The sequence below is a fragment of the Myotis brandtii genome, unplaced genomic scaffold (genome assembly GCF_000412655.1).
Source record: "Myotis brandtii unplaced genomic scaffold, ASM41265v1 scaffold209, whole genome shotgun sequence".
Lineage (NCBI taxonomy): Eukaryota > Metazoa > Chordata > Mammalia > Chiroptera > Vespertilionidae > Myotis > Myotis brandtii.
This window is the reverse complement of record NW_005357806.1, coordinates 1675489-1696055: the sequence shown is the minus strand read 5'-3', so window position 1 is coordinate 1696055 and position 20567 is coordinate 1675489. Positions and strand designations below refer to the sequence as shown.

The following is a 20567-nucleotide window of genomic DNA, read 5'->3' as shown; positions in this document are numbered from 1 at the left end:
CCAACATCATATGAAGACCATAGTTGCACTCAAGAATCAGAATGCATTTTTAACAGATGTTTAAATAAAGTAACAGGAATACCTTTAGCATATCAGCTGCTTCTTTCCTACGTTGTGCCATGTCTTCAGATTCAGTCAGAAGATCATCCAATAAGGATGATTTATACAGCTGTCCTACTAACTCACTCTGAAGAGTATCTTTCACATGATTAACCAAAAAATGCATTACTGCCTTTGGCACACTGCAAAACAAAACAAGATGATCCATTTGATTTAGAATAAAAACCTAAAATTTTAAAAATGCATGAATTTTCAAAACAGATCACAGAATCATCCAGCAGTCTGATTTACATCATGTACTACTAACCTGTCTTGAATGTTCTTTCTGACAATAAGAAAGTAAGATTTGATGAGTCGTTCAATAACTTCACAATCTCGCTGCTCACGGGCAGATAGTTTGCGTGCAACAGGAACCGGCTAAATGGGATGAAAAAAAATACCACTTTTGTGTCATTTTGAAATGGCAATATTTGGCATTCAAAATTCATTGAGTTTTTGAGACTTTTAGTTCCTTTTGTCTTTAATAGTGTTTTCCTAGTAATTATCTTATTAGTCCTCAACCAAATTCTCATGGCTTACCACATCCAACAGATTCACAGCATGGCCTTTCTGTGGACTAGCTGGCATAATTGGAATTGGTTTTGATTTTTCTTCAGCTAATAACTCTTCAGCTTTTGAAGTTTTCAGCATTCCTCTCCAGTTGCCTGTTGTTGGTTCTTGAACAGCATCTCCAACCCCACCACCTCCAGATAAAACCTAAAAAAAACCCACACACACACCATATGCTCCAAAATCTCTACCAACCATATGAGATCTGATCATAACTAAACAAAGTTCGTTTTCTTTGACAGCAGTCAAGGCGAACACACATCCAATACCTAGCTGGAGGTATAACAGGTCAGAAAGATGGGGTGGCATGTATGGCCTTCTTTAGCATTTGCTAGCTTTTCAAAGTTTTTCCTTTTTTCCAAACCCTCTTAAACTAGGTTATAGAAAAAAATATAAGATGCCCTGAAAAACAAGACTGCTTATTAAAAGCAGGAAACACAGAACTACCACTCGGCTTAATTTCCGCAAAGTAACCTTAAACACTGTTGAACTATGATCTCTCCAAAAGTTCTAAGAACTCAAGTTACTTTACATTTAGTCAAATAAAAATGTCTCGTAAAAATAGAGACATTTTTAATGAAACAAGAATATACCCATGATTCTTAGTGACTTTAAGCTGCCTAAAATGTGACATAAATACACACAGGTTCCCTCAATATCTATATCCTTGAGAAAGGATCTGCTGAAAGAAATCTAGTGCTACCATTAATCACAACTACTTTTAACCTTGATTTCTCAAAGAAAAATGACTAAGAAAATGAGAAAAATAGTAGTTCATCAACATTTAAGAGATGAGATGCTCTTTAAGATCTTAGACTCCAAAACGACAACCAAAATTTATAGGTATTAATTAAAATGGCTTATATAAACTTAATAGAAAAGTGAGTGTTATGACAACTGTTTAAAAAGTCAGTTTGGGTATTATTCTGACCCAAAATTATCTGTTAGTTAAGATCAGCTTTATCTAAATATAGGCAGTATATTTACACATTAATTTTAAAATGTTAACTGTACATGAATGGTATAACAAATAAAATCTTAAGTAAGCAAATTCAGGGTGACGCCATGAGTGAAATAATAAGCAATGATTTAGATGTTAGATGGTTCTCTTAAGGTCTGAGCACAGGGCTGAGAGAAAACAAGACATTTATCAGGTTTTATTTGAAGTTGAGAATCTTAATCTGGACAATAAAGAAAGGAGCCAAGTGGCAGAATAACCAGATGAATGGTTCTGAAATTTACAGATTAATAATTTCCCCCTAAAAAGATTATCAGGAATCAACAAGTCTCAAACTGTCAAAGACCCCAATTGTATTAATGTGCTTAAGCTGTTGAGACTTATGTTAAGCTACATATATAGGGTGGGTGACAAGTGCAAACTGAATGGAAGCATAAGAAAGAAGCATGAGAGGATTACCCATTAGTACTAGACAGATCTCAGATATCCAAAAGTACAGTTTTCATCTCTGGAATCTTAATTCCCAACCAGAATATTAAATTCAAAACTATTCTCGACAGTAACAGAAAACAGTGGGAAATACTATTATTGTTATTACTTAAAACAACATTAAAACTAGAATTAAAGGGGTTAGTTAGATAAAAGCAACATTAAAGACATAACACAGACAACGAGTTAGATGCCACTGTACAGACAGGTTCTTCAATGGTTTTGAAACAGTGTTTCAGTGAGAACCAACATTGCCATTCTGAAACAAGACTCACATTTTTAGTTTCTCTTCTGCTGTCCTGAATTAACTGTTAAAAGATATGTTAAAACATGCAGTTTAACAAGCAAAATTTCATTATCAGTGGCTTGAAAGTCAAAAAGTGCAGAATAATTTCCTCTTTAACTTCTTTTTCTGTATGCATTTTCTATATTGCAAGCAAAAGCATTTTATAAATATACATTGTTATTTATAGCCCATATTAATATTGTTTTTCAGTGTACTGTTTTCAGATGATTATGTAGAACCAAACAACTAGGCATGCAGGCTTAGACCAAGAATCAGAACAGACCTTGCCATCAGCCTCAGCAGAAGCAGCAGGGGAGGGCTCCTGGGAGGCAGGTGCCAAAGCACTTGGAACTTTAGAAGACTAAAGGCAAAAAATGCAGGGAAAAAAATCAAGGATGCCAAAATGCATTCAGAAACATTCTATAAATGTGAATTTTCCCGTCTGTATCAAAATAATAAAGTAACATGAAAAACAAAAGTAATCGTGGGTCATAAAATTAATGTTCATTCTGCCTTATTTCTTGTACTAATGTCACCTTTGTTAAAGGGTTTTTTCAGATGCATACCTAAGGAAATTCCAAATCCAAAAATTTCATTTTTAGTTTTGGAATTTGGTAAAATCTTTTCTGGTAAAGAATTCAAGGTATTGGATTTTTATACATGCAACTATTGCATGTATTAACCTGTTATGTGCATATTGTCTCCCTCTCCAAAAAGCCTTCCTGTTATAATAAAGTCATTAGTCATTTCAACTAATTTTACAAAGTTGATAAAGTCAATGTGAATTTTTAAGAAAAATAAGGCTAGACACTTAAAATCCACCTTTATGCATTAAAAATATTTTTAAATTTTATTTTTCAATTACAGTTTACATTCGGTATTATCTTGTAATAGTTTCAGGTGTTCAGCATGGAAGTTAGATAATCATACTTTACAAAGAGTCCCCCCTGATATTTCCAGTACCCACCTGGCACCATACATAGTTTTACAATATTATTGACTATATACCTATGCTGTACTTTACATTCCCATGACTATTTTGTGACTACCAATCTGTACCTCTCAGTCCCTTCACCTTTTCACCCAGCTCCGCAACCCTCATCCCCTCAGGCAACCATCAACCTGTTCTCTGTAAAAATACCATTATCTTTAAATTGTTCAAAGCCTTTTTAAAACTTGCATACCTGTACTCAAAGAATGAAATAGCTCCAACGGAATATTAAAGGGAGAAAAAGAAAAAATTACTCCTAGGAGTAATATTCTGAGGCTTACCAATCCATCTTTGCCTAATAGGACTAAGCTTTAAAAATTGTTTTTTACCTTATCTCGTGATACAGCTGAAGGCAATTCTCTTGCTAGCCTGTTTCTCCTTTGTTCCTATAAAACAACCAAGCAAAAAAAAAAAAAGTGATTATCAGAGCATTGAGATATAAGCCTACTCAAAAATGTTCAGCTTAATTGAAAAGTATGGAATAACTTACAGTATATCCTCTCACTGTTGGAACTCATGCCATAATTATATTTTAAAACAAACAAATCATTTAACCCAATGCTTCTCAATCTTTTTTTTTCTGCCCCAACACACCTGAGGGATACAATACAACTGTCAGTAACAGTGGCTCCCCTGTACCAGGGATTCTAAAATGAGGGGCCATGGATTGAATCTCATGAAATATAAGCTTTGTGTGATATTCCTACAACTCCCACACACAAAACCGTACCTTTTAGAAATATCTGTGGTAAAGGTTATCCTTTAAGAATGGTTCATTCTCTTTACCCTAAACCTTCTCCAGAATATAAATGTAGAGTTGAAAACCGACAGTCCTTTCGGTAACTTGGCTGATTTAATAGACTAACTGCCCATTCTTCTAGTTTGCTAATATCAAAGTAACTCTAGTACAAGTAGCTAAAGAAACTGTTACATTCAAATCAATAGGTACTGAATAAACACCTGTATGTCAAGCACCATGATAGCTGCAAGACTATGAAAATATATAAGGATGTGGGCATTAATAATGACTCGCAGGCAGCATCAAATATAACAGGAAAGCATTTAGTTAAAATTGTTGCTAAATTGAGAGCATTTCATGAATACTCTCAAACTTGCAAAAAAATTAAAGTTAATAAAGCTTCACAATGATGTTTTGTGGCTAATAAAATTTTCTGACTGAAATTTGACCCATTTTCTTCCCCCTCTCTCCCCATGGAGTGATTAAGTTAACACATTAAAATGTACATTTTGAAGAGGGACACAAAGCAAAAAGTAGGGAAATCCAAAGACCAGAAATTCTCACCCTAGTCCAGTGATGGCGAACCTTTTGAGCTCGGCGTGTCAGCATTTTGAAAAACCCTAACTTAACTCTGGTGCCGTGTCACATATATAAAAGTTTTTTGATATTTGCAACCATAGTAAAACAAAGACTATATTTTTGATATTTATTTTATATATTTAAATGCCATTTAACAAAGAAAAATCAACCAAAAAAATGAGTTCGCGTCACCTCTGACACGCGTGTTATAGGTTCGCCATCACTGCCCTAGTCTGTTACCAAGAAGTTATGACCTTAGCTGGCCTATAGCCCAACAGTCATGGCTTTCTTGCTTTGTTAATAACTGCACAGGTCACCAACGATCTACTCTCATAGGGTTATTGTAAAGATTAAATGAGAATAGTCACATAAAGTTCTTCAGTGCAGAGTCATTAAAACCAGAGATATACTTACTTGTAGAAAAATACTGATCAGAATTAAATATCATAAATGACCTTGTCTGTAATTACAAAAACTTCCAGACACAATTTTACATAAAGTTGGTTTCAATGCTACAGTAACTAAATCCTATCCTAACATAGTGTCTACATGCTAATTTTAACATAACTATTATCTAGTCTACTTTTCCAATGTTTAACTTGAGGGCCTTACTCATGTGCACTTTAGAATTTTCTGACAACAGGAGTCACTTCAGCTAAATAACAGTTCCCTGTACCTGTTAAAGAGAAGGTGCTTGTTTCCTCCAACAGTGCCCAGCAAAACAGGCACTAAAGCAACAGCTGTTACATCTGTGGGTCTCAGATTCCTCATCTGTTAGTTTAACCAAAGGGTTGAAGTCATAACCCAGGGTCTCCCCATTTCCCAAATTCCACATTTATAATATTCTTTCCATGCATATACATAAGAGGAAACTTGATATAGAAGGGTCTGTGAGGTCCTACTGTATTAAGGAGTAGCAGAAAAATTTACTGTTCTTGGATAAAAGTGCGGAGAAAAACAGCATCAAATCGGTTGCCGTATATCCACCAGCCGAGGCTCCATCTGAGGTCTTATGTAATTGCTACATTAACCTCAAATGGAAAAAAAGGTCCATGAAATGCAGCCAGCCCAGTGAAAAGAGTACTCTGCTTTTCCAAATTTACTATTACGTAGTAATCTTGGAATGTTTCTTTCACAGCTTTCAGAGCCAAATGAAAACAATTTTAAACATTCACTTTGTTTTACGCACTTCAACCTGAATAAACTGCAACAACAGTTGCCACAGTCGAGCCAGGCAGTTCTTCAACACTAAATCAATGAAACCCAGATTCTCTGAGTTACAGTTTCATAAGCAGAAAATGAGAAGAATGCCTCCAGGTGGTTCTGAGAATTAAATTTAAGAATATAATACCCTTGGCATACTGTTTAGCATATAACAGACAATAATATGGTACAGGTATATTTTATAGTTACCCCATGCTCAATATATTTGATATAACTGAGTTACAAGACATTTTTTTTTTCTCAAAAATGATCATTCGAGTTGCATTTACCTCTATATTATTGTTCATTAGCCCACAAGCATCAGCAAAATCTGGATGTTTTGTGTTGATATAAGCCAATTCAATTGCCACTAAGTTATGGACCTAGAAAAAAATAAAATTAGGCTATATACAAAAATATGCCAACTTATTTTACTTTAATAAACTACATATATATACAGTGGGGCCTTGACTTACGAGTTTAATTCGTTCCGAGACCGAGCTCGTTAACTCAAATTACTCTATCAACTCAATGCAAAAAATCGGCCCATAGACAGCTGGTATCTCAAAAAACTCGTTAGTCGGGACACTCGTAAGTCAAGGCCCCACTGTAATTTATTAAACAGATAATTCTTAAAAAAGTATAGGAAACTGATGCCTAAATAAATATCTGAGAATTATACCCAAACTGATAAATCTTATGCCAAATAATAATTTGCTCTATCTTTTGGATTATTTCTATTTCAGCATCTGAGATTGCATTTCTGGGGGCGGGGAATGATTAAAGTAGTTAGAAGTATTCTGTTAGGGAAAAAATGTTACCTACCTTATGCAAATCTAAGTTCCAAAGCTTAATGAAGTTTGGTATTAAAACCTCAGATCATTCATTATTCCAAGTCAAAATTTTAGGTCAGGTTCAACATTAAGAAAACATTTCATAACTAGATATAAAGATATGAACTTTAGGTGAAGAATACATTTAAAGACCTGAGGCAATGAATAATTAATTATGAAGCACCTGGTTTAAATATAAACTAGAGGCCCAGTGCATGAAATTTGTGCACTGGGTGGTGGGGGCAGGGGTGGTGTTCCCCCAGCCTGGCCTGTGCCTTCTCACAGTGCGGGAGCCTCACGATCGATCCCCCAAAGAGGTAGGCCCCGCCCATCCATCCGGGGCTCCTCAATGGATTGCCCCAAAGAGGTAGGCCGGAGCCAGGGGTCCCGCCTCCACGCCTCACGGGGCCACAGGACCCCCAGGCCTGGCCGTGCGGAGTGGCCGCCGGGCCCCGCCTCCACGCCACGCATGCAGTGTCAAGTCTCTGCCCATCCATGCACACCCGCTGCACACGAAGCCTCCTGGTGATGGATTGTGGGATTATCACCGCGTGAGGGCATCACGGTGTGAGGGCGTGACGACCACCTAGGCTATTATTAGTACAGATTACATGGGGTTCAAAATCCTAGTGGGACAATAATCAAAAAGGAAGGTTGAAATTAATTGAACTTCAGTATTGCAGAGAGATTACAGTAATTTCATCTGCACTGTCCTGACAAATGTCAGGTATCAGAACAGCACTAAAAGGTCAAGAACCAGGTGAAAAGGATCTATTCAAATGAAATTCCAACAATTCTGTGACATGAGTGGGTAGAGTCTGAGGTCACCTGGGGGTCATGCTTGCTCGGGAAAATTAGCAGCACTAACATTTTCTATTTCCAAGGATGCTTTTGTCCTCTCAGTGAACCTCCTTCGGGGCTTGCCATCCTGAGCCAAGAGAAACCCTAATGCACTTTTAGTAATCAGAAAGGAAAACAAAAAACAAACCCCAGTCAAAGGGCAATTTCACATGTTTATATTTCTTTTGTTGTTGTTTTTCTATGAATTTCAGCATTTACATCATTTTAAAGGATAGCAGCAACACACAAAATTAAAGCAAGCAACCATGATATTAAAGTATTAGGTCATCAACCAAGCACACTATAGAAGTGGACAAATCATAGTTAAAATAAGAGCTTGCTATAAAGGCTCAGATAAAACTTTCTGTTAGATCAGTGTTCAACATAAACCTCAGTAACTCACTTGTCATGAAAACCTGTGGCTGCAGACTAACAATGATTAAAATATAAAGAAAAATACACTTTGTATCAGAATTATTGAAATTTCCTTTGAAATAAGACTGAAATCCACTTTATTTTCCCCTTCACAAATTACACATTACATCTAATCTCTAATCATAATGCTGTACAAAAACATTTTTATTAACAGTAACTACAGTGATGATTTGTGAAATAATAGCTCACCATTTCATTTGTGACTGGCAACCGTTTACGAAGAAGACAGGTCACTACTTCAACTATGGCATCATGAAGTTTAGGAAACCGCAACAGCTCCTATATATGGTAGAAGAAGGAAAAGTATAACGGTCTATTTTGTTTAAAGGGAAATTAAATAATCACTGAAATAATGAATTTGATTTGGAATCTACATTTAAATATGCTATTTCAAACCACTTTTAGTTAAGGGAACTGCATATTTTAACTTATAGCCCATCTTATTTACATATTTCCTCCCACCCCATGAAACCGCTATCGTGTCTTTTACTACCGACTCTGCACCTGTTCCATTTCTCAGTCACCTGGGTACTGTAATTGCTGCAATGCTGAATGATCCTTTGCATTTCCTCATGAACCAGCTCCACACAGCGGAGGCTCGGCTCTTCCAGGCGTTTGATCTGCCGCTTGACCAGTAACTCAAATGAAACTTCAGGCACAAACAAAGCTGGACGGGGACCCTAAAAAAATTAAATTTCAAGCTCTTATTGCTACATACCATTTTCGTTCTTCCCAAAGGTTAAAATGAATCACATTTTGGTATTTTTCATGAGAAGTGCTTCCTAATTTTATCTAAGAGAGCAAAATAAGAAGCTGTACAATATGGGTTAAAAAGGAAAACAAAGGTTTAACCTCATTTCAAAAAATTCTGAGTTAAACATACTCACAGTAGCATTTCTAATGGCAGTCAATATGTCAATAGTGTTAAGGCCACCTAGTGGGTCAACAGATTCTAAGGTTCTCCCAAAAGTCTCATGGAAAATGTAACAGATTCTAGCACCACCGCATCTGAAAGGCAATGACAATGAACTATATTGTTTCTAGTATTACTAAAAGGGAAAGAAGCTGCAAGTTAGAAATTTTTCTATAAGCTTTAAGCTTGACTCATCTTCTGAGAAAGTCTCAGAGACACAGTTACATTTAGGCCATTGTTATTTCCATGTGTCCTCAACTCCATTGTGAACCAGTTTCTATGGCTGTTGTTGTTTTTTATGGGGGAAAGGAGTCATTTCATGAAAGGCATTCACACACACACACACACCTGTTCCATCAGGAAACACCAGTTTTGATAACTATTAAGCATCTTTTCTCTGCCCTAGTTTTCTTCAACTAGACTATAAGCACTCCTTAAGGACAAGAAACAGTATATTACTTATTTCTGTTTATTCACAATCCAGAGTAGAGTTTGGCAAACTTTTTCTATGAAGTACCAGATAATATTTTAGGCCTTTCAGGCCGTAATTGTCTGTCACAACTACTCAACTCTGCTACTGACACAAAAGCAGCTATAGAAAATATGTAAACATAAGCAGCTATGTTCCAATAAGACTTATGCACACTAAAATTTGAATTTTCCTTAAAATTTTTTTTCTAACCATTTAAAAACTCAGAAATCATTCTGAACCACTGGACTATAGTTCAGCAGTCGCCAACCTTTCGGACCTCACAGACCACCAGTCCTGCTTTAAACAAATTAAATCTCTAGGCCTATGTACTAGGCATGCATTTCTTATTTTAATGACGAGAACCCCTGGTATTATCCTTTATTTTTTTTTTATTCAAGTCCAGCTGAATTCTACAGATGTCTTTATGTCTCCCCAAATCACCCCTTTCTCTCTATTTTCACCGTCACTATTCACTATTTCCTTACAGTAGTCCACGCAAAAGATTCAAGCCTAACATTATGCTAAATAAAATAAGCCAGACACAGAAGGACAAATGTTACATCCCCCTTATATGAAAGATCTAGAATAGACATATTCAAAGAGGCAAAGTAAATTAGAGGTTTTCAGGGGCTGGGGGAGAGAGGAGCAAGGATATAATACTTAAATGGATACAGTGTTTCTGTTGGGCTGGTGAAACATTTTGGAAATAGATATTTGATGGCTGTACAATATTTTGAATGTAATTAATGGCACTGAATTATATGCTTAAAAATGGTTAAAATGATCAGTAATTGGTCTTTCTGACTCCAACCTTTCCCTCTCCAAATAATATTCATAATGACCAGAATTATCCTTATGAAACAGCCCTCTGACTAAAAATTCTGAAGATACTCAACTTTCCACAATATTATTCTTAGGTACCTTTCATGTCTTACTCCTGTTATGTCCCATCACTGTACATGCCATTCTCCAAATATATCCTGGATTATTCTTAGCTGTTACAAAGCCTAAAGCACCATTCTACCTACTACCTTCCCAAATTCTATTCAGAGCCCAACCTAAATGCATTCTTAAGGAGGGAGCTCTCTCAATCCCTGAAAGAAATGTAAATGGTCTCCTCAGTGTTCTAAGGGCTTAATTAGGTGATTACACAGGTATTTGCTTTATTAACTACTTACAAAACTCCATGTATATCACATGTACTTTTCTGGGTATGTATTATATTTAGTAAGAAGTACATAAATAAAAATAATTGATTAGACTCCTATTTGTCATCTAATCAAGTCTCATGTTACCTTGACATGCCTTACTCACTAAACTCTTTAAAAGGCTCATTTTAGTAATCTTTATTTCCCTCCATATGCCATACGTATACTATTCAATAATTAGTTTGTTAAATACTCTCTTTATTGAATTAAATCACAAAATAAGGCCATTGGCATCACACAAAATTACATAGAAGCACACATACACACACGAGTAGATGTATAATTGGTGAATTTCAATATGATCTATGGTTTGTACCAAAGTCCATTTTCTCATTTTGTTATTATACTACAGTTATTCAAGATGGCAACATTGGGGGAGATAGGGTGAAGAATGAGCAGGACCTCCCTATATATTCACTTACAACTTCCCAGAAGTCTATAATTATTTCAAAACAAAAGTTTTTTTTAAGAGTTTATAGAAATAGAGATTCTTATATACTAATAGTAAAACAATAAATCGATTAATAGTATGGCAATAATGAGAGACTCTGAGGATGTCATACCCTTTGATGCACTTCTAGGAATTTATCCTAAGGGTATACTTGAATACTTGCCCCAAAGACAGTAAGTCACAACATTGTTTATATTTGTATATAACTGAAAACAAACTTATCAATCATATGGACTGGTTCAACAAATGATAGGTAGTATATTTAAAAAATAAAATTCTGTATAAATCATAAGATTGATCATACAAATGTATAATATTGACATGTTGATTTAAAGAAATTCCAAAATAGCGTGTATAGCATCTGATTTTTAAAGATGTATATATAATACAAGCATATTTATGTTTTACAGATGCATAGAGAAATGTCTAGGTTAATGCCAAAATTAGCAGGAATTATTTCTGGATGATGGGATTAAGAGTAATTTTGTCTTATGCTTTATTCTTTTTTCATATCTACATTTTCGTATTTTTTCATGAACAGTTATACAGTGCATATTAAAGAAACAAGTATTTTAAAAGGTAAATTATGAAGTATTCTTAAGTGTGTCTTGGGAAAAAAATGAAATTTTTCCTGTGCTTTATTTACATAATTTATAAAGAATTTTAATACACACATCAGATAAATCCTATCATTTCTACAAAATTATATTCCTGTTTTACAGGTAATAAATCATAGTCAAATAATCTCATTGTATCTTTTGTTACTGTGACAGAAGATAAAGTAACCTATCAATCCAACAGCCAAATTGATAGAGAAATGTCTTACTTACAGTTCTGAAGTTTCAATATATTTTGCAGTTCCTTCAATAGTATTACAATATTCTGTGGCAAATTTGGTAATAAGCTGGAGTAAAGTAGCACTTTTATCATCTACAGGTTCACCATAGCTATTTAGAAGAGACTGATATTGAGCAGCTAAAACATTTATTCTTGTCTTCAACTCGGGTAAGCAATCTCTGATGTGATGCATTAGTAACCTAACAAAGGTTAAAAAGGAAGGATGTTAAAGCAAAATTGTGTATTTTGAAGACTCAAGCAGGTCAAATTTTAAAAATGCAAATAATGGAGCCCTGGCTGGATGGCTCCCCGTACACCAAAAGGTAACAGGTTTGATTCCCAGTCAGGACACATAGCCAGGTTGCGGGTTTAATCCCAGATTGGGGCACATAAGAGAGGCAACCAATCGATATTTCCCTCTCACATCAATGTTTTTATCTCTCTCTCTCTCTCTCTCTCTCTCAAACAATAAACATCCCCTCAAGTGAGGATTTTCAGAATTAAAAAATATTTTTAAATGCAAATAATGGGGAAACCTGTCAATTTGTCTTGTCAGGAAATGATGCAATCTTAGACTAGAAGTAAATACTCAAGTCTAAAAAAAATGACATGAAGGAAGCGGTCTTGGTCATTGCTTTTTCAATTTGCCTTGAACCCATCAAATTGTAGCTATTGCTAGAGAACCAAATATAAATTGAAGAAAATTAAATTATTACAATTACCTCAAAAAAAGTAAGCTACTCAATCCAATTTTACCTAAAAAATTTTGGTTCCTGACTTATCTTTTACAATGGGTGCTCAGCACAGTGAAAATCTTATTAAGATCCAAGTCCATCAGCCTTTAATTTGTTTAGGGAATAAAACAAAAGTAAAACAAAACAGCTTTGACTTCAGTCATTTATAAACTATCTAGAAAGGTATTCCAATCCCTCTACCATCTATCTGTGGGTATTCAGAATTTAAGATAGCTTAAATTATTTTTATGAATAGAACTAAAAGATATGCTGAAGAATAGATTATGTGAAAATTATACATTTCAATTCTTGAAATCAAAAGTGGAATTGAAGTCATCAGCTATCTAGTTCTATCACCAAAAGTAAACTGACTGTCAAGAATTTCATAATGTAGCATTCCTAGACTACATGATTTAATGCCAACCACCCCAATAAAAATAGACACCTACATTACAAGAACCTATTGTACAAGAAACAAAAAGTGAAGTTGTACATGCAAGAACATTATGAAAATATAAGAAACTGAAAATGAAAGGTCTCAAACACCTATTGGCAAACGAAAAACATCTCATTTTCCAAGAGGTAAAAAACATTACCTGTTTAAGGTCCTAGCAAGATACTTTGTTCCATTCCTGTTAGCCAGAGATGGATATTTCTTTTGAAGGAAGGCATATTCATCACGGATTGAATCGGTTACACTCTTCTTATTGTTAATATCTAGTTGACTCCTAAGGTTAAAAAATAAAAAAACTGTTTAGCTGAAGTCAATTGTGGTCCTCTATGTACCTTGGATGATGAAGGTGATGCTATAGCAGCACCAGGCATTGCTCATAATGCCTGACATGGATTGTTTAATTCTCACAGTAATTCCATGTGGTATTATCCACAAAGGAACTGAAGCTCAGGAAGATTAACAACTTACCAAAGGTCACATATTAAATAAATAGTTCAGCCAAGATTCAAACCATGTGACTTATAAGTAAAGCCTAAATAGTTTAGGCCTCTTCATTACCTGTAACTACAGTCAAAAGCAGTACTCTTAAGTAAAAGGGATAGAAAGGTGAAAAAAAATGTGTGTAACTGTATATTTTGCCCATGGACAGACAACTAATTTCTATGAAAAAATAATTAAGTTAACTTGAACAGCAGTCACCTACAAATACAACAGTGTGATACCACCTGCTTGCCTGAAAAGAGAAACTGTTGAGAATTAAAAAAGAAAGTTGGAGTAGGGGTGAGTTAGGACATATGAATAGAAGCAGACTGTAATGGACCTTAGATATCACTTACTGAAAACATTTTAATTTTAAAAGGTCTGAAACCTGAAGATGTTAGGTGTCATTTAAACCCATGTTATATCTACTCTGTGGACAATATGGTAATTTCAGTGCTTCTGATTTTATAAAGGCTTTGGTCTAAGAGGGATCTTCACTTGAATCTGGCTCTGCTTTCACCAGCCATGTGGCTTTGGTATTGAGTTTTCTGATTATAAAATAGACATCCAACGTATAATCCTACCACCTTAAAAATTCCTTCTAGATCGGGCACACATTATATAATACTTTTTCCCCTCTTATCCAGTGCTCTCTTCATACATAACAGGCTGGAATATTTCAAGCCTAGCTATTAAATTTCCTTCCGTTTTGTGGCACTGCTTACTTTGAAACCTTTTGTCTGCAGGAGGCTTTCATGAATCTCTTTTCTCCCTGTAAAGCAATGAATTCTTTAGCAAAAACAAGATTATAGTAAAAAAGGAAAAACAGGGACACTGTCACATGTCAAACTGATTTTTAAAATTCAGATTTGCTCTGAAATGAGAATGCTGCCATTCTTATCCCATGCTTGATTGCTAACCTGTTCACTACTCCAATTATTCCAAGTTTGACTGGTATAACCCTTCCCATTAATACATCCATGGCATCAGTACCCGCATCCATGAGATCAAGTTTAGTGATTACAGCTAGAGTTCTGCGACCTGGTAAATGCAAAAAAGAAAAGAAAAGAAAAAGTCCTATTAAACAAAGCTTTTAAGAATTAATCAAGAAAATCACCATCTATAATCCCACTGAACATTACCTCTTGTCATCATTTTGATGATGCTTTTCTAATCTTTGCTTACCAATGCTTTTAAAATCTAATTTTAATCATCATGTCTAATTTTTTTAATTTCACATAAAAAAATTTTAGCTCTTAGGTTTAACTTTTTAATAAGCATTTTAAAATTTGTTTAAAATTCACACAATGCTGGTGTACAGTTCTATGAGTTTTTGTTTTGTTTAATCCTCACCCAAGGATATTTTTCTTGATTTTTAGAGAGAGTGAAAGAGATGCAAAAATCAGTGTGAGAGAAAAACATCGATTGGTTGCCTCCTGCACACACCCTGACCAGGGCCCAGGCCGGGGAGGAACCTGCAACCCAACCAAGGTTGGTGCCCTTGACTGGAATAGAACCCAGGACCCTTCGGTCCACAGGCCTATCCACTGAGTCAAACCGGTTAGGGCCAGCTCTCTGAGTTTTGACAAATGCAAAGAGTTACATCACTGCCACCTCAAGAGACAAACAGTTCCAATACCCCCAAATTTTTCTTGTACTACCCAATCAAACCCATTTTTCATCCTAGTTTGCCTTTTCCAGAATGTCATGTAAATGGAATCATATACATAACACCTTTTGAATCTGGCTTCTTTCACTTGACATGATGCATCTGAGAATCATCCATATTGTTGCATATATCAATTGTTCATCACCTTTTCTTGGTGAATGTACTATATGGATATAATATACTATGGTTTGGTTATTCATTCCTCATTTGAGAAACATCTGAGTTGTTTCCAGTTTTAGAAAATTACAAAGCTACTATAAATATTTGCAAACAGGTTTTTTATATGAACATGAGTTTTCATTTAACATGGGTAATTACCTAGGAGTGGAACTGCAGATTTCATTTTTTTAAAAATATATTTTATTGATTTTTTACAGAGAGGAAGGGAGAGGGATAGTTAGAAACATCAATCAGCTGCCTCCTGCACACCCCTGACTGGGGATGTGCCTGCAACCAAGGTACATGCCCTTGACCAGAATTGAACCTGGGACCCTTCCGTCCGCAGGCCGACACTCTATCCACTGAGCCAAACCGGTTAGGGCCAGATTTCATCTTTTATATTTATGGCTCAAGTTATGTTTAAATTAGAATGCATATAAAATGCTTAACAGTTTACTATAAATAAAACTTAAATCTCTTGGTATAGTTTTATCTTTTAATCTAAACTGAATATTACTCATATAGTAAAAAAGTTCCTTAAAAACCTGAAATAATGAAAAAAATTTAATAACCCTGTTTATGGGAATTTTAATTGGTAGTCTTAGCACTAACATTTCTTATCCAATTTTTATTTGAAATTCTTCAGAGCTGGAAAAAAGAAACATGGCAGAGCCCACTGATCCTCCAAATACTCAAGTAAAAAAAAAAGTCTCTTGCATGAAGCAAACCATATGCAGTATTTATTAGCAGCAATAGTAACTATATTCTTACAAGTTAGCATTTTATATATACTAAGCAATGCACACTAAAGCATAGTGAAGTATCATACACTGACCCCCAGTATGAGCTAAGCCTTGGGGATATGAATGCTTCATAAAAGAATTTTACCTTTATTTTTAAGAATCCCCTCTTCCTTGAGCACATCTAAATGTTTTGTACCACTGAAGAATGTAGATATCATAATTATTTACTAAAATATAATAATCTACAACAATTACCTACTATGAGAGTTAATTATTCTTACAAGTCAGCTATTCAAAAACCCAAGTCATTTTATTTACACAAAACAAGAAACTCTTTTTGCAAAGCCAAGTTATTATTTTTAAGTCATTAGGTAACTATTTATAAATATGGACATTATGGTGAAGTATTTTTGCCTAGCTTATAAAGCAATTTATCCAGTAAAACATATTTTCCATAAGAATTTCTAACTGAAACTATAAGCAAAATAGGAAAGCATTTTTTAAAATTCTGTACTAGCAGCTAGAGTTATTCCTTTTAAAAATAAAAACTTCTTTCTTGAAAGTAAATAGATTTACCACTGTTAACCGAGCATTTCAATAAATATTAACATCTGTCCTTACCATCTGGATCTACCTCTCTTGAAATTTTAAGTGCCTCTGATGTTGCCATATCTGTATTAGCAGCAGTGACAGCGAGGATAATGGAATTTGGATTACTGATGAATCGAAGAATGAGCTCTCTAATTTGAAGCTCAATATCTTTAGGTTGATCACCTACAGGCACCTGAACCAAACAGAGATGAGCAAAAAGCTAGTAATAAAAATTGACTCAGCTTTTCCCCCCATTTATTTAATCCAGAGATTATAGGAATTACTCCATTTACAGATAGTTAAAAAGAAATCATATACTAGTGGTATATATGAATTTGGTAATATGTGAAAGTCTCAAAATGAAACTTGCAAATATCAAGTTTACCATGTTAAAGATTGGTCAGTGTTAATTACCTAGTGACAAATACATTCATTCAATTAGCAAGTACTTATTGGCAGCCTACTGTATTTCAAACACTGTTCAACATACCAGGTTATGTCACGGTCGTGAATAAAAAAAAAGACGAAAATTCCTGCCTTCAAAGAGCTTATATTTGAGACCGAGCAAGATGGCGGCATAGGTAAACACCGGAGACTGCTGCCGCAAACAACCACTTCAAAAATACAACTAAAAGACGGAACGGACATCACCCAGAACCACAGGAAGGCTGGCTGAGGAGAGACTCTTCAACTAGAAGGAAAAATAACAGCACACCGAGGCTCAGAGGAGGCGCAGTGTGGAAAAAACTCAGGTGCGGAGGTGCGCGCGCAAAGCGGGCTGGTGGCTGAGAGCGCGGTTGTCGTTTTCGGTCAGGGGGGAGTCTCAGACTCTGAGCTCCAGATACGGGCGAATCGCTGGGGACTCGGACCCAAACGGGAGAAGCGGGAGTGTCTGGCATCAGTTGGAAGGCAGCTTTCCCTCCGAGGTTTGCAGCGGTTCCGGGGGTTCTGAGAAGCAGAGCCTCTGGGAACAGGACTGAGGGCACCATAACGGCTCCCTCCGCCCGCCCTGTTGAGCCCGCCCCGCCCAAGCCCTGCGCAGAGCCATTTGCCGGATCGCCGCAGGCAAAGGCTAGATTAGCGCCCCCCCAGAGGACAGAAGTTTTCCCACTGCAGCAGACACAGCTGATTCTCACAGCCAGTCGGCCTGGTGGTCAAATCCCTCTAGTATTAACTACAACAATCAAGGCTCAACTAGAACAAGACTGCGCACAAAGACCACTAGGGGGTGCACCAAGAAAGCATAAAAAATGCGGAGACAAAAAAACATGACAGAAATGGAGGATATAGAGCTAAAAAACGCAATTTTGAGGGCTTGCAATAAACTTCTGGAGAGCCTCACGAAAACTAATGAGACCCTCGATGCTATGATAAAGAAACAACTAGAAATTAAGCATACACGGTCGGAAATAAAGAATATTACACCCAATAGCAGACCAGAGGAGCGCAAGAATCAAGCCAAAGATTTGAAATGCGAAGAAGCAAAAAACACCCAACCGGAAAAGCAAAATGAAAAAAGAATCCGAAAATACGAAGATAGTGTAAGGAGCCTCTGGGACAGCAGCAAGGTATTGAAAACCTATTTGAAGAAATAATGACAGAAAACTTCCCCTACCTGGTGAAAGAAATTGACTTACAAGTCCAGGAAGCGCAGAGAACCCCAAACAAAAGGAATCCAAAGAGGACCACACCAAGACATATCATAATTAAAATGCCAAGAGCAAAAGACAAAGAGAGAATCTTAAAAGCAGCAAGAGAAAGAGACTCAATTACCTACAAGGGAATACCCATACGACTGTCAGCTGATTTCTCAACAGAAACTTTGCAGGCCAGAAGGGAGTGGCAAGAAATATTCAAAGTGATGAATAGCAAGAACCTACAACCAAGATTACTTTATCCAGCAAAGCTATCATTCAGAATTGAAGGTCAGATAAAGAGCTTCACAGATAAGGAAAAGCTAAAGGAGTTCATCACCACCAAACCAGTATTATATGAAATGCTGAAAGGTATCCTTTAAGAGGAGGAAGAAGAAAAAGGTAAAGATACAAATTGTGAACAACAAACATGCATCTATCAACAAGTGAATCTAAGAATCAAGTGAATAAATAATCTGATGTACAGAATGAACTGGTGATTATAATGAATCAGGGACATAGAAAGGGAATGGACTGACTATTCTTGGGGGGGAAAGGGAAATGGGAGATGCGGGAAGAGACTGGACAAAAATCGTGCACCTATGGATGAGGACAGTGGGTGGGGAGTGAGGGCGGAGGGTGGGGTGGGAACTGGGAGGAGGGGAGTTATGGGGGGAAAAAAAAAAAGAGGAACAAATGTAATCTGAACAATAAAGATTTAATAAAAAAAAAGCTTATATTTTACTGGTGAAAAGCAGATAATAAAAAACAAATATAACATTTAGGTAGTGGTAGGGCTATGGAAGAAATAAAGCAGAACAGAAGCTACAGAATGATTAAATAAGGTTATACTTTTACCTAAACTGGATTGTGTTTTTAAATAGAGTAATCAGGGAAGACCTCACTCAGATAATGACATTTGAGAGAAAGAGCAGAAACTGAAGGAGATAAGAGAGGTACATACAGGTATCTAGGGAAGAACATTCCAGCCGTGTGAACAATAAAGAGTAGAAGATTGGAGCAGGAGTCAGGAGTAGAGTAACAGGGACAGATCAAACAGATACTTTAGATCTCTAAGAACTTAGGCTTTACTCTGAGTGAAATTGGAAGCCACTGGAGAGATTTTGAGCCAAGGAATGACACAATAGAACTTTCACTTTAGGAGCATCACTCTGGCTGCTTAGTTAAGAATAGATTGAGGAAGACCTACCAGGAGGCTATCTCAGTAATCTAGCTGAGATGATAGTGACTAGATCAGGATGGTAGCTCTGAATGTGTAACACATCGTAACAGAGTTCTGGATATATTTTAAAAGTAAGGAGAGCCAAAATGATTTGCTGACAGGAAGTACAGTGCGGGATGAGTGTTAAGGATTACTACAAACTTTTTGGCTAAGCAACTGTTAAAAAAGAGTTGCCATTCATTGAAATGAGGAAGATAACAAAGGGATCAAGTCAGACTGAGGAATGGGTCAGGAATTTGGTATTAAACACATCAAGATTAAAAAACCTATTAGACTTTAAAGTGTATATGTCAAGTAGAGAGTTAAATATATAATTCTGGAGATGGATATACAGGTCTGGATATACTTGACTACTGTCAGCTTACAGGTATTAATGTATTTAAAGCTATAATATTGGATGAAATCATCAAGGGGCTAAGTGTACTCCCTTGACAAGAGGTCCAAAAACTGAGCTCTGGGATACTAACTATTTAGACATTGGGGAGATAAGAAACCAGCAAAAGAGACTTTAAGGAGTGACCAGTGAAGTAAGGCTGTAGACTGTGGTATCCTGGAAGCCAAGTGAAGAGTGTTCTAAGGAGAAGGAAGGGCTCAACTATATCAAATGCTGCAAATAGATCAAGTTGATTAAAAAAAAAAAAAAAAGCTTGTTATTCTCATATGGGGTTAAGGAAAATTTCAATTTGTTCAAGTGAAAACAAACATGACCAAGTCCACAATGAGTAACAACTATTCTTTACCTTGGTCATTCCTGGCAAATCCACAAGTGTCAGATTGACAACGTTGGGTGAAAAAATCTTAAGATGAATTGGTTCAGGGCTTACTCCCTAAAAAATAAGTTTTAAAATCTCATATTAAAATCACATTGAAATTTCAATGAAATATAAAATGTTCAAGTAAACCTCATTTCATGCAGAGAGACATTAGATGCTTTTAAATATGAATTAAACCATGATC

The 20567-nt window shown here is 35.9% G+C and overlaps 1 protein-coding gene across 14 annotated transcripts in view; it reads right to left on the bottom strand.

Moving 5' to 3' along the window:
- The window catches only part of DNM1L (dynamin 1-like), a 35275-nt gene that overhangs the window by 1750 nt on the left and 12958 nt on the right, over positions 1-20567 (bottom strand). For 5 of the 14 annotated variants that reach the window (XM_014539220.1, XM_014539223.1, XM_014539230.1 and 2 more), the window contains 15 exons: positions 20351-20437; positions 16764-16926; positions 14492-14612; positions 13234-13365; positions 11897-12103; positions 8910-9030; positions 8547-8702; positions 8212-8301; positions 6205-6297; positions 3723-3779; positions 2686-2763; positions 2392-2424; positions 640-816; positions 368-477; positions 83-242 (listed from right to left, as the gene is read on the bottom strand). In XM_014539220.1, coding sequence (XP_014394706.1) covers positions 83-242; positions 368-477; positions 640-816; positions 2392-2424; positions 2686-2763; positions 3723-3779; positions 6205-6297; positions 8212-8301; positions 8547-8702; positions 8910-9030; positions 11897-12103; positions 13234-13365; positions 14492-14612; positions 16764-16926; positions 20351-20437 — 1785 coding nt within the window. The remainder of the gene's footprint in view (positions 1-82; positions 243-367; positions 478-639; positions 817-2391; positions 2425-2685; positions 2764-3722; positions 3780-6204; positions 6298-8211; positions 8302-8546; positions 8703-8909; positions 9031-11896; positions 12104-13233; positions 13366-14491; positions 14613-16763; positions 16927-20350; positions 20438-20567) is intronic. The other 9 variants (XM_014539222.1, XM_014539224.1, XM_014539225.1 and 6 more) reach the window with 6 other exon arrangements.